Below are 14,324 nucleotides of genomic sequence, written 5' to 3'. Positions count from 1 at the left end.
AATATGTGTGAGTGTATCTCTTGGATAAATTCCTAGAAGTGCAATGCCCAGCAGAAAGACATTTGCATTTATCATTTTGGATAATGGTGACAAATTGTTGTTCACAGAATACTAAATATATAACAATATATATCACATGTACATCAAAGAGTGAGGCTGTTAGTTTATGGAGAATTTCCAGTTGCAATTTCTTGCACTTTTTTTTATACTGGCCTCCATAACATTATAGAAAACAAATTATTCATTTTCTTTTGTGTAGAAAGCATTTAGAAACTCCTGACTCATAAATATATGCAGGTGCAAATGCTACCAGGTTGTGTAGTAGCACTTTTTCGAATCCTAAGATATTCTTCAATTAAAATGATCCAGAAATTTGAAAGCTTTTTTTGTGTTTCAAAGAGGAGTCACTAACATCAACAACTGTTAAAATCTCATGATAAAGAATATATTTTAAAAGATAAAAATACTCTCAGCTCAATATAAGAGCTAAAATTACCTATCATGATAGGATTCAAATTCAGTTAGTACTACCCTATTACGGGCACAAATACCCAAGAGATGTACCTGAGCCTCATTTGGCTCTTAAGGGACAATAATGAGGTAATCTATAGGAAGCAATGAACTCACCTGTACAATTTTACTAAAGTAGGTAAGTGTAGGCCTTGGTTTAAACAAAGACCAGGGCTACCACCTACTCTGTCAATGACATATTTGTAACAAGTTAAAGACAGAAGAAATTTAAAAAGGAAAAGTGCAAATGTACGGAGGTGGCAGAAACTGTATTCTGAGGTCTCCACAAAAACCTGTTGACACACTGGCTCCTCCATCGTTTAAAATGTCGTCAGGGTGCCTGAGTGGCTCAGTTGGTTGAGCAGCTGCCTTCGGCTCAGGTCATGATCTCACGGTTTGTCGGTTCGAGCCCTGCATCAGGTTCTCTGCTGTCTACAGGGAGGCCGCTTCAGATCCTCTATCTTCCTTCCCCTCTGCCCCTCCCCCACTTGTTCCCGCTCTCTCTCAAAAATAAATAAATAAAAACTTATTAAAACAAAAAACAAAAAAAGGGGCGGCTGGTGCTTCAGTCGGTTAAGCATCTGACTTCGGCTCCGCTTGTGGGTTCCAGCCCCTCCTTGGGCTCTGTGCTGACAGATCAGAGCCTGGAGCCTGCTTTGGATTCTGTGTCTCCCTCTCTCTCTGCCCATCCCCCGGCTGCCCTCTGGCTCTCTCTCTCTCTCAGAAATAAATAAACATAAAAGAAAAGAATAAAAAGAAAAAACGAAAATAAATAAAATGTTGTCTATAACACATGTGCCTGTGTTTTGTATGTTGTTTTTCAAAAAGTTGTAAACAAGGGGCGCCTGGGTGGCTCAGTCGGTTGGGCGTCCGACTTCAGCTCAGGTCATGGTCTCGCGGCTTGTGAGTTCGAGCCCCACGTCGGGCTCTGTGCTGACAGCTCAGAGCCTGGAGCCTGTTTCTGATTCTGTCTCCCTATCTCTCTGCTCCTCCCCTGTTCATTCTCTCTCTCAAAAATTAAGAAACATTAAAAAAAAATTTTTTTTTAAGTTGTAAACAAAACTTAAAACTAGATTTAAGAAGCAAAATCTGAACTAAGTGTCTGCAGAAGCGATACAGAAATAACAGAGTTTGAAAACCACTGTTACTTAGTGATGCCTTTATGTATAAGACAGTAAATACACCAAGGGCCAAGCAGGTTGTCTGGATGTCTGTCTGCAACCGGGCTGCACACTATTTAGATGGCTCCACAATGACACTGGGCTAAGATATACAAACAGGGGGCACTGAGCAGTGTTACTAATTGGGAGCATGTCTGTATTTATATATTTGTTTCATACTGAGTAAGGGCTAATCTACTTGAATTTGGTAAGAATATGCCATTAAATATATTTTGAATGTAGTATGTTAGCCAGCTCCTCTCAATATTTTAGCCAAATAACATAAGACATTTTATCTGACAAATGTTTCTTTCTTTAATAACAGTATCTGAATTAATCTGCAACTATTAGTTTGAGTTGATAGATAACTATTACCCAACAAAATCCAGTGCTTTGTTTTCATGGCACAAGTTACAATGGAAAGGACAAATAAAAAAGGAAAACTAGCTAGAAAAAAAATTCATATTTAGCTGATATACAAATATAATTTTAAGGACTTACAGTTTCTGTGTCTGGGATCTTATGGGGTTGAAGTCCAAATTCTAAGTTTTTAACCTTAACTCCAAAAACTTCTTTACTAAAAATTTCATAAATACCTAAAATGAAATACAAACATATTTACGTTGTCCATAATGTTAGCAAAGAAAAAAGACAAAATTTAAAAGTAAATCTTACATTTTCCATTAAACACTGCTATTCGTGGCTGATATTTCTGTAATTTCTGCACTAGAATACGTCCTCCTTCACGGAATTCTTTACTAAAATTGAATTAAAAAGTAGTCAAAATATAAGTGCGGTAATATTTATAATATGCTGAATTCAGAGAGCTTTCAATACAACATCAATTCATATACTTGTTAAGCTCAGCTTGCACTAGATACATACAGCGTTCCTAGAGTATATGAGACACCAGCATGGTCAGGTTCCAACCTATAAAAATGAATGAAATTACCTGGACAGATCTTTGCTGCCTGGTGTTGTCCTTTCCACCATATTGGTAAATCCAATACCATACTTTCCTGGTAAAGTGTGATCATCCATATGGTTCAGCTGGACCTCACTCAGGCCTGACATAAACAGACACTTCCCTGTGAAAGAGAGTTCAGTTTATTTGCATGTAGGTCAAAGGTTTTTGCCCCATGAATCACTATGGTAGTCTATATTTATCCTGAAATTAAAAAAAATAAATAAAACATTTAGGATATTTAGGAAATTACAGGTCAAATACCGTATCAAGCAATCACTATGTGTTAATAAACCCTTTGCATGGATTATCTCATTTAATCATAATGATCTTATGAAATATTAATTACTATTTTTATCTCCTCTTCCCAGGGAAGTCAAGGTAAATGGCTGTTGAGAATACACAGCTAGTCAGTGTAGAAGACTTCAAAACTGGTTTTCTTTCTAGAAACTAGTCATACCACTGCTTGCCCCTGGAATACCTCAAAGAGACAAACATACACCAACAGACCCAGAACATTCCAACACTTTGACAATGGAAAAAATTAAAAATTCAAACGTCTCTTAGAAATTGTTTTAAATAATGGAGATAATATGTCCTTAGATCCAAAACACATTATTGTACCTTCTGCCTTAAATGTTTTTAATGTAACTCTTAGATAACCAACTAGTATTTTCTGAGGGCCTACTGCATGCCTTTTTCTATTAGGTGGTGTTAGGTAAGTCGACTTACATATTAAGACAATACAATAGTAGTTACAATTGGGTTTAAAATTCACTCTACAAGTATGAGGGTCTTTAATACAGATACGAAGTAGGGGCGCCTACAACGGGGCTCAGGCGGTTGAGTGTCTGACTTTGGCTCAGGTCATGATCTAGCGGTTTGTGGGTTCGAGTCCCGCATCGGGCTCTGTGCTTGATAGCTCAGAGCCTGGAGCCTGCTTCAGATTCCGTGTCTCCCTCTCTCTCTGCCCCCACCCCCACTCACCTTCTGTCTCTCTCTCCTTCAAAAATAAATAAACATTAAAAAAAAATTAGAAAAACAGAATGTCTCTAATCACAGAATTTCTTAACTGTTACAGCTTGATTCCCAACGATCAATGCATTTCATCTCTCCTAGGAAATAAAATAGCAGAAATCTGGAAAGGTCAGTGTTCTGTCTATACTGGCACAATGACGTACTATTGTTACTATGACTGTAGGTAACAACTAAAAAAGAAAATTCATTTTAAAAAGTAGTAAAACTCATTTAAAACAATTAGCAAAACAAAAGAGAAAGTGCTACTTTTCTTGCCCCTCCGTTCTCTTACACCAAAACATGAACAGTGACATATCTTTTTCAAGCCTTTTATTTTTGTGCACGCATGCACAGAAAACACGTTTGTGTCTGGGGGCTCTGGGTGACTCAGCTGGTTGAGCGTCCTCTAGATTTCCACTCAGGTCACGATCTCACAGTTTGTGGGGTCGAGCCCTTGGTTGGGGGCTCAATGCTCAGCACAGAGCCTGCTTAGGATTCTGTCTCTCTCTGCCCCTCCCCCGCTTGTGCTCTTCCCCCTCCCCTCAAAATAAACTTAAAAACAAAAAAACCCACACAGTTTGGCTAAAAAGGAAAAAAAAAAAAACCCCAAACTATTAACAAAGATATCTAGTTTAAAAGTAAAAAAATAAAGGCAAGAACTACTTACAAAAATGGTTTCCAGGTCCAGGGTAATGATGCCCTTTGTAAGCTGCCATTAGTCCCGGGTTTATGCCAATCTGCAAAAAATGTTTATACACTTAAGTCTTGAAAAGTAGGGTTTACGCCTGAGGGCTTCTGTGGAGCAGTGATGGACAAAACTAAATTTATTAAAATAAAAATTTAATCCGGCATCATCGGCAATCCCGTTTATCAAGTACCTATTTTTGATCTGAATAAAGTATTTCATTTCGAGGGAAAAAAAAATTCCCTTTATATCAAAAGTGTCGCTGCTGTTTTGAAAAACCAGTTTAAAAAAAAAAAAAGGCAGAAGCAGACCATCAATACAGAGAACAAACTGGTGGTGGCCAGAGGCAGGGGAGACAGGCAAAACGGGTGAAGGAGAGTGGGAGGCACAGCATGGGGACCAGGGTCGACGGCATGGCAACAGCGTATGGTGAGGGATGGCGGCTACGCTTGCCGTCAGCACAGCATAATGAATAAACTTGTTAAATCACCATGTTGGACACCTGAAACTAATGGATGTGTGTCAACTATACTTCAATGCAAAAAAAAAAAAAAAAAAAAAGTAAAACAAAAATAAATTTTAGAGATAAAAAACAGTGTGACTCCCTCGTGTCCCCAAGCCCCCACCTCCACCCAACCGGACTGGAAAGAGAGAGGTCCTAGAGCAACCGATCAGCTGAGCCCAGGTCCAGCCACAGCCTGCTTCTCCACTCCCACCAAGCCGCTCACTCCACGTCATTTACAGTTGTTTGCATGCTGATGTTTCTTACAGTTACTGACAAAAATCAGAGCTCAAAATCAGTACTATCACTTATGGAGAACTCACACGTAATGTGCAATCTAAGTGATTCACGTGGATTATTCTACCTAACTGCAATCCTATGAGGAAGGTACTATTATCACCCCTGCTTCACCAATAAGGAAACTTGGTGATTAGGAAGGTTAAGGCTTGTTCAAGGTCATACCCACACGGCAAGACCTGAAACCAGACAGCCATACTCTGGAGCCCATCCTCTTAAATACATCCATACGTGCCCACAACCTTATGAAGGTGACAAAATGACACCATTTACTACCAAAAGGATTCTTAGAAATGGTTCAACAAAATGCTATTTGCAAGAACAGAGGTTATGTAAATTTAATTCACCAATACTATTTATAAAACCAAATGAGGACAAAAATTCTTACAATCATGGGGCGCCTGGGTGGCGCAGTCGGTTAAGCATCCGACTTCAGCCAGGTCACGATCTCACAGTCCGTGAGTTCGAGCCCCGCGTCAGGCTCTGGGCTGACGGCTCAGAGCCTGGAGCCTGTTTCTGATTCTGTGTCTCCCTCTCTCTCTGCCCCTCCCCTGCTCATGCTCTGTCTCTCTCTGTCCCAAAAATAAATAAATGTTGAAAAAAAAAAATTTTTTTTAAATTCTTACAATCACAATGTCCAGATTGAAAGTCAAAATGTCCGGGAGGGTCTTGGTTAGAAGTTCAGCTTCTGAAACACCATTAAAACGGTCTACCTTTCTTTTCACTTTAAATGTGTCCGTAATTTTTTCTTGCTTTTCTTTTGATTTTGTGGACTTGCCAGATTTTTTGGCCTCAACAGGCTTTTTGGGTTCTACTGGTTTTTTTGGTGCCGTTGCTCTGGGTTTTCTTTTCCTTCCTTTTGGAGTCTCTGAAACACAGTAATTTCAGTGAAGTAGATGCAGAAAAACATAACTTAAGAACATCAGGCAGCTTTCCCAGTAGAGTCACCCCATCGACGCCCTTGCTACCTTCTCCTATCTCCCAGCCTCACCATCCTCTGCAGTACCCTCCCTCTTCCTTCATCTTAGGACGGGGTTCTCGAGGCCCTAAACCCTGCCCTCCTTCCTCTGCTAGCTGTTCTCAGGATGAAATGTACATAATGATCATAGATTGATTTCCCATGGACTCTTCCCTGTCATCTTGATCTCCCCAGGGATTTAAAGCATTCAGGTCCTATTTTATAGAAATTCTACATGTAAATACATAAACAGCGCAATAAACGAGAAAATAAATAGAGCAAAAAATAGGGAGGAAGGGAACCTTTTAACTCGATTTTCCCATAATTTCCAGCAATAGAAAACCTCAAATGGCTTGTGGGCTTGTTTTAGAGATGAGTGTATTCTGTTCCACACACAGCCAAAGAGGTGAATTTAGAGATGCTGAAGATGAAATCTCTGGGCGGGAAAGTAGTCTTCAAAAGGCAAGACCAGGGGGGCACCTGGGTGGCTCAGTTGATTAAGCATCTGACTTTGGCTCAGGTCATGATCTCACAGTTCGTGGGTTCAAGCCCCACATGGAGCTTTGTGCTAACAGCTCAAGGCCTGGAGCCTGCTTTGGATTCTGTGTTTCCTCTCTCTTTCTCTGCCCCTCTCTGGCTCGTGCTCTCAAAAATAAATAAATGTTAAAAAATTAATTAATTAAAAAAAAAAAAAAAGGCAACACCAGGGGGGCATGTGGGTGGCTCAGTCAATTAAGTGTCCGGACTCTTAGTTTCGGCTCAGGTCATGATCTCACAGTTCGTGAGAGTTTGAGGCCCAAGTTGGGCTCTGTGCTGATAGTGTGGAGCCTGCTTGGAACTCTCTCACCCTCTTTCTGCCCCTCCCTCGCTCTCTCTTGCACATTCAAAATAAATGAATAAACTTCAAAAAACAGAAAAGAAAAAAGAAAAAATAGGCAAGACCAGGGATGTCTTAGGACCTAAAGCAGAGCTTTTCAATCTCAGCACTACTAACATTTTAGGTTGAATGATTTTGGTAGAATGCTACTCTGTTTAAGTAATATACAGGGTTGTCCTGTATATTACTGAATGTTTAACAGCAACCTTGACGTCTACTCAATAGATGCCAGTAGCACCCTGCCAATCATGACAATCAAAGTTGTCTCCAGATACTGCCCAATGTCCCTTGGGGGGGGGGGGGGGGGGAGGGACGGGAAACACGCCCAGTCAAGAACAACTGACCTAGAGTTACTGTTACCCAATAGGAAGGTTTGCTTTTCTTACCCTTGTTTAACATCTCTCTTAATTTCTTAGGCCCCTCCTCCATTCTACTACCATTAGGCAGTTCCCTAACCCAGCATCCTGTCCTTCCTCTCTTCTACCCCACACTGATTTAGCCACTCTCTACGCGAAGGGATCCACCTCCACTGGCCTGTAGCTGGGAAGTCCCAGTGCTGCCAGCCCAGAAAAATAGGAGAGTCATCGGCAGGGGTATCTCCAATGCAGTGGAGTCAGATGTGTTTCTGGAATCATAAGATGAAACTCTTGAACACATTTCTCATACGATACTGCTACACTGGAGAAAACCATTACCTTCTTCTCTCCATCCCCTCAGGTCTCCCTCATTTCATCCTCAGATTATTCAGTCTCAAATCCACTTTTTGCCTCCAAATTCTGCCTTACTCCCTACCATCCATTCTATCCTCTATAATTTTTCCCAGGCTGACTTTCAGAATGTGACTCTGTTTAAGTCACCCTCTGCTTCCATTCTCTCAAAAGCTCCCTACCACCTTCAGGAAAGAACATACATTCTTCGAGTTACAAGGCACTTTCCAGCCTCATTGATCACTATTTTTTTGCTGTATACCAGACTCCCAAAGACACAGAATAACTACTTTTTAACTGTCATGATTCTTCACATCTGTCTTTTGCCCATGCTATTCCCTAGGCCAGGAATGTTCCCCACCCCATTCTTCGTGGGGATAAAGTCTCCTCACCCTTGACTTCCAGAGCTCTGGGAAGCTGCTTCTGAACCTCGGTCCGAGTTAGTGTCAACCCTATGAGCTCTCACAGCACCCTGTGCCCCTCTTCACCACTGTGTGCTTAAAGCATACCATGTGTTTACTTACTATTTTCTCCTACTAGATTATGAGCTATTTGAGGGCAGGATCCATGTTCTTTTATTCCCCCAAATGTATCACAGTGCCTGGCATATACTTAAAAAGTGGTTAACGTTTTAAATACTAAAATAAAATAAAAATTCTTCATTAGACCCCTTCTTACATAGGCTGGCCAATCCAATAGCTACTTTTCTCAACTATCCTGATGAAAACTACCTTGTACAGGTTCCTGAGCAGGCACTGGTTCTGGAACTTCCGCTGGCATTTGCTGTTCGTCCATAACATTCATATCAGGAGCTTCAGCCATCATTTGTTGAAATGGGAATGTATAAAAAGCTTGAGCTTGCTGAAGGGAGTAGCTGAAAGAACAATTAAGTACAAGACATGGCAATAAAATTACCCGACTAGAAGTTTAAACGATGAGCTTTAAAAACCTTTAGGATCCAAACACTGTGTGGTCAGACTGTAATATATAGAGTTGATAATAGGGGCAAAGGGAGGAGGAAGGTCTATTCCTAAAATGTGTGTATTCACCCGATTTTTACTTTGTGCCTATTAACCAATATTAAGGAACTCTCCCACTGATTAATGACAAGATGTGTCAGCAATAAAACTTACCAGTCCTGTCAAGTCAGCCTGTGCTTTCTCTGAAATGAGATCATGGGAATTTGCTAGCAGAGAGACTTAAAAGGCACAGCAGCTCATACAGGGTTAAAGTGTCCATACAAACAGTTTGTCTCTATCTTCACATTTAATTCTTTGGTCATAAGATCCTCTCCAACCTAACCCCACCCAGCTTTACTGAGATACAACGGACATGAAATGTGTAAGTTAAAAGTATATGACGTTTTGATTTGATACATATTTTGCAAAATGATTACTAAGTCTTAGCTAATACCTCCATCACGTCACATAATTACCATTTCTTTTTTGTAATGAGAACATTTAAAATCTACTCTCTTATCAACTTTCAAGTATGTAGCAAGGTATTATTAGCTCTAATCACCACCATGTACATTAGATCCCTAAAACGTGGTCATCTTATAACTGGAAGTTTTTCTCCTTCGACCAACAACTCCCCATTCCTGCCTTCCCTCCAATCTACTTAAGGTTCTCTTTTGGTTTATTTGCCTATTTAATGATTTATGCATTGGATCTGGTTTTAAATTGTTGCTGGGTTTTTACCACTAGATGAGGGCTAGAAATGGACATTTTGCACATATCTGTGAATTTATGGGGAAAAAAAACACTTTAAATCTCTTCTCTGAACATCTTTCAGACTTTGTTACAAGTACTCAGTTCAATATAAGGAACACAAAAAACAATGGCCAAAACCAATTTCTCATGACTACCCATCACTGTCTCACACTGCTGCCTACAGCATAAAAGCTACGGAAGCAAACATGTATTTTCTGAAACTCAAGTTACATCTAATGCCAAACGATGCTATTACATACACAACGGGAAGGAAAACACTAGGAAATAAAATGGGTCAGTGTCATTTACCATTTGGAAAGAAAAGTCGTTTTCTGTGGCAAGCTACTCACTTATTAGTTATGGAGAAAGAAAAGGGGAAGCTCAGAAAGTAGAGATTAAAAAGAAAAGCTAGGGACGCCTAGGTGTGCAGTTGGTTCGACTTTGGCTCAGGTCTTGATCTAGAGGCTTGTGAGTTTGAGCCCCGAGTTGGGGTCTGTGCTGGCAGCTCAGAGCCTGGAGCCTGCTTCAGGAGGCTTCAGGAGCCAGGCTCCCTCTCTCTTTGCCCCTCTCCCGCTTGCTCGTTCAAATGAATAAATACATAAATAAGATAAACTAGTACATTTTATGTGAATGAATCTTATTATGCATAAATCATATCTTAATAAAATGGTTGGGATGGCGGGGGAGGCAAACTAAAGCAGAAGCTTAAATGGCCGAAGCAGACACAGGGTAAGAGACTATCTGTGGGTGCCCAGGCTGAAATCCCAGACGCTCAAAGACAGGGGCCAAATCCTAATGGACAAACCACTGGAGAGGAATTTTAGCTTCAAGCTATCTTCAAGGGTAAGCTGTTAAAGAAAAGGTTAAGAATTAGAAAGGTATTACACTATATCTTAAGACTTTTACTTCTTTAAATATATTGTTTCCAGTTACATAAAAAATAGGTACGACAATCCAGTAAACTTTAGTCTAGTAACATGAAAAGACTATGCAGAAAAATTAATGTACTGATATTTTTTAAAGCACAGAAAATGTTTAATACAGACTTTAAAGTAGAAAGGAACACGAAACAGTATTGCAACCTAAGGCTGCATGTTGGGAAAATATGTAGACAAGTCCTAGAATCTCAAATGTAAAAGTTGAAGAAAAGCGCTTAAATCATGCTTGGCACAAAGTAAAATGTCCTCTTTTTCCACCACACTTTTCTTTAATAATAATCATAGCTCCTTTTGATGAGCTGTAAAATCATTGGTTGTTCAGTGTTTATTACTCAAATACTCTAAGGAGGGGTCAGATATTGCTAGGTTACATTGAGAGATCTTGTATTGTTACCCTTCGGATATTCCAGCACAATGAACTGTAACCTTTGATTGAGGCCAGCCGCAGTTAAGTCACAATAAGCGAGCGGCCAAAGAATGCAGGACGTCTCCTCTTAGTCTGTCACACTGTCAAGAAGACAACCTTCCACCCTCGCCCATGTTTCTGGCCACCACTCTCAAGAGTTTCACAGATGTGTCCCATTTCAAGCACTTCACAAAGTCCAAACTTAAAGTATTTAATTTAGGAAGATTTTACATGGCAAAAGGATTCTGAACTTTAAAAAACAAATTTCCAAAATGTGGCTTTCGCGTATTTCAGGGTCATACTTAGATGTGAAGTGCAGAACCTGAAAATTAAGTTTAGAAATCAGTTGGCTGAGGAAAAAAATGAAAAGGAAGAAAAAAACCCAGAAGTGTTATTTTAGAGATATATATCAATTTTGAAAGAAATTGAGAAACTTATCTATAATATCAGCGTGTCCCTTAATGTTTCTAAAAATGACCTCTGGTACTTTACAGGAAGTTAAAATAGAACAGAAATAGAAAAATAAAGAAATGAGAAATACGATGTGTAAGTTCTAAGGTAATACACTATCTTGAGTATTAAATTCAGTCTTATCATCTCAACGGCTTCCTAACAGAACAAAAGGAAAGAGAGTGCGACACAACACTCTTATTATTTGGCAGAAGCAAGCAAAAAACCTTCAAGGACTTCAAAGCTAGGAAACTAGAGTTCTAGATAACTCAATTTCCTATTATCCAGCGATAATTACAACTGTAAGCAGCATAAACCTGTTCAACCTTAATTAGAAGATATTTAATACATTTGTTGTATTTATATACACTTGCCCCTTTGTAATTCAGAATCACGCCAACTTTACAAGGCTTGTTTTCTCTGTGCGAAGGACACCGACACAAGAGCACTTGGTCATCACTCCTCCTCTCGGACTCCTTCTCTCACCATGAAAATGATTTTCACATATGTGGACGATGTACAGGAAATGGGACCAAATCTGTCCAGATCCCAGAGTTTTTATTTTCTGTAACTCAAATTTGGTATCAAATTTCCAAGCATGAGGGATGATCTTATTTCCCCTTGCTCACTTTTCTTCCCTATCATTGGTTTGTTCCCACACTGTTCTGTGCCTCTCCTTTGCCTGAAGCTCGCCCCTTCCTCTCTCCTAGGCTCCATTCACACCCCCCTTTTTGGAGGGCGGGAGGACATCTACTCATTTTTCACTCCTCCAAAAAGCATCACAGGCCAACCACACCCTTGACTAGCCCTCCATGGTTACCCACCCCGATGAATACAGGTCTCTTCATTATCCAGAAATGTGTGAAACTCAGCTAAGGTAGTAAGATTGTCTCTTCCGCTCGGGTTCTTTGGTGCCTGTTCTGCTTCTGGCAAAGGCAGTGCCAGGACCTAGCACACATTTCCTTGAATTCTGGCCTTGCTGGGTCTTTCAGTCTGGAAGTATGATGTAGTCACACCCCAGGGCAGCCAGCAATTAGTTCCCTAGCGAGTCTTAGTCTTTCTGCTTGGATGCTACTAGAGACAGAAGCCTCACTAGCAACCTTACGCCTCCCATCAAGTCATAACTTAAGAGACAACCGCCCCCAAAATTAGATATGACATCCATGTCGATATACAACAATATAAACACAATCAGTATTACCCAACAGAGACACAGGCAAACAAAACTGGGTCTTGCTTTCTCAGATACGATCTCTGGCATGATCCCCAGTGGCATGAGGGTAGAGGGCATCTGAGCAGGGAAGCACACGGCAGAGATATCAGACAAGACCAAATCAGAGATGCACACCCTTTCCCTTGAACATCAGTGCCCAAAGCACTGGTTTTTACAGCCGTCTGAAATTGATATACTGTGTATTTTCCTAATGAATTGTGTACAACAGTCTTACTTAAAACACACACACACACACACACACACACACACACACAGCTGACTGAGGAGTCCAATTAATTCAGATTTTGCTGTACTTCAAAAACTAACTCTTTAAGGTTTTCTCTAAAATGAACACCTCCAACTTCTTTAATACTCAGGTATTTTCCACTATTTTAAAGATTTAAGTTGCTCTTTTCTATATACATTTGTCTTAGTCCTCTTGGGCTGCTACAACAAAACACCATTTAGTGTCCGCTGAGAGCCTACTTCCTGGTTCTTAGGGGTGGCCTTCTTGCTGTATCTTCACAAAATGGAAGAGGTGAGGGACCTCTAGGACCTCTTTTAAAAGGGCACTAATCCCATTCATGAGGGCCCCACCTCCAAATACCATTACATCGGGGATTAGGTTTCAACACAGGCATCTTAGAAGAACACAATTCATAGCAATATTTTAATATTTTCACTTAATATTCATATTAATAATATTCATATTATTATTCACTTAATATTCATATTAATATGATTATACAACACTGAATAATTACAAAATAATAATCAATGGGGTGCCTGGGTGGCTCAGTCGGTTGAGCATCTGACTCCTGATTTCAGCTCAGGTCATGACCAGAGGGTTGCGGATCAAGCTCTGCCTCAAGTTCCGTGCTGAGTGTGGAGCCTGCCTAAGATTCTCTCTCTCTCTCTCTCTCTCTCTCTCTCTCTCTCTCTCTCCCTCCCTCCCTCCCTCCCTCCCTCTCTCCCTCCCCCAACAAAACAAAACAGAACAAAATAAAACACTCACACACACACAAAATTAGTGCTAAATAATCTAAATTCTCAACTAAAGAGAATTAGGTATATAAACTACAATGGAATACGGTCATAACTATTTAAAGACTACACTTAATATTGCAAAGTGGAACTGTGTGTATTCACCACACATTACTGGGTATTTACTGTACATAGTCTACTAGAAACTATAAATACAAAGATTTAGAACAAGCCAGAGTCCCCAATTCATTCAACTCTTCTTCATATAGTATGACTTCAAGTTTCTACACTACTTTGTCATTTTTTGGTGCTTAAAAGAAAACAAAATAAAAATTCTCCAGATACAGCTTCATCATCCTGAAACCGAGCAGGGCTCAGCTTCCTCATCCTGGAGTCCTACTGCAGAATCCATTACATTAACTTTACTAGAACCCACATTATACTGTTGATTCAAACTGAGTTTAACGTCAATGAAAACTGCCCTTTTATTACCTCTCCCTCACATCACTGATACTTCTGCACCTCAGCACAGAACTGTGCCTCTTTTGGTAAAAGATGATTCAACACTCCAGCTGTTAGGATATGGATTCTGATTTCAACTACCAATTCCACAAACTTCTTCCAGAGTTGGGTCATTCACAAGTTTATCAGCATTCCAACAGCACCGGAAGTTGTTAAATTGCTGAAAAGAGCAAGTTGGGGTAGAACGACAAGGCACATCAATATAGACCTCTCTTCAGCCTGCCCTCGATTCTTTCGGCAGTAAACCAGCTTTGATTCCACCTAACTGGACTGCCATCAGTCCGTCTTCGTCTTGCCCACAGAGAAGTGATATGTGGCACAGTTGTCAGGGAGGCAGACTTTGGGCCACATTGCCTGCGTTCAAATTTCAGCTCTGCTCAAGTTCCTTAACCTCTGTGTCCCAGTTTGCACATCTGCAAAAT

At 40.2% G+C, this 14,324-nt stretch overlaps 1 protein-coding gene across 3 annotated transcripts in view; it reads right to left on the bottom strand.

The window, feature by feature from the left end:
- TDG (thymine DNA glycosylase) overlaps nucleotides 1–14,324 on the bottom strand; it is a 31,075-nt gene that overhangs the window by 13,923 nt on the left and 2,828 nt on the right. For 2 of the 3 annotated variants that reach the window (XM_047867523.1, XM_047867522.1), the window contains exons 2-7: nucleotides 8,409–8,551; nucleotides 5,762–6,003; nucleotides 4,319–4,388; nucleotides 2,623–2,758; nucleotides 2,346–2,428; nucleotides 2,172–2,266 (exon numbers count right to left, since the gene is read on the bottom strand). In XM_047867523.1, the coding sequence (XP_047723479.1) occupies nucleotides 2,172–2,266; nucleotides 2,346–2,428; nucleotides 2,623–2,758; nucleotides 4,319–4,388; nucleotides 5,762–6,003; nucleotides 8,409–8,551 (769 nt within the window). Of the gene's footprint in view, nucleotides 1–2,171; nucleotides 2,267–2,345; nucleotides 2,429–2,622; nucleotides 2,759–4,318; nucleotides 4,389–5,761; nucleotides 6,004–8,408; nucleotides 8,552–13,872; nucleotides 14,316–14,324 lie in introns of all 3 variants that reach the window. The other variant, XM_047867524.1, reaches the window with a different exon arrangement.

The sequence above is a fragment of the Prionailurus viverrinus genome, chromosome B4 (assembly GCF_022837055.1).
Source record: "Prionailurus viverrinus isolate Anna chromosome B4, UM_Priviv_1.0, whole genome shotgun sequence".
NCBI classification, from domain to species: domain Eukaryota; kingdom Metazoa; phylum Chordata; class Mammalia; order Carnivora; family Felidae; genus Prionailurus; species Prionailurus viverrinus.
Note: the sequence above shows the minus strand (reverse complement) of the source record. Positions and strands in the feature narration are given on the sequence as shown.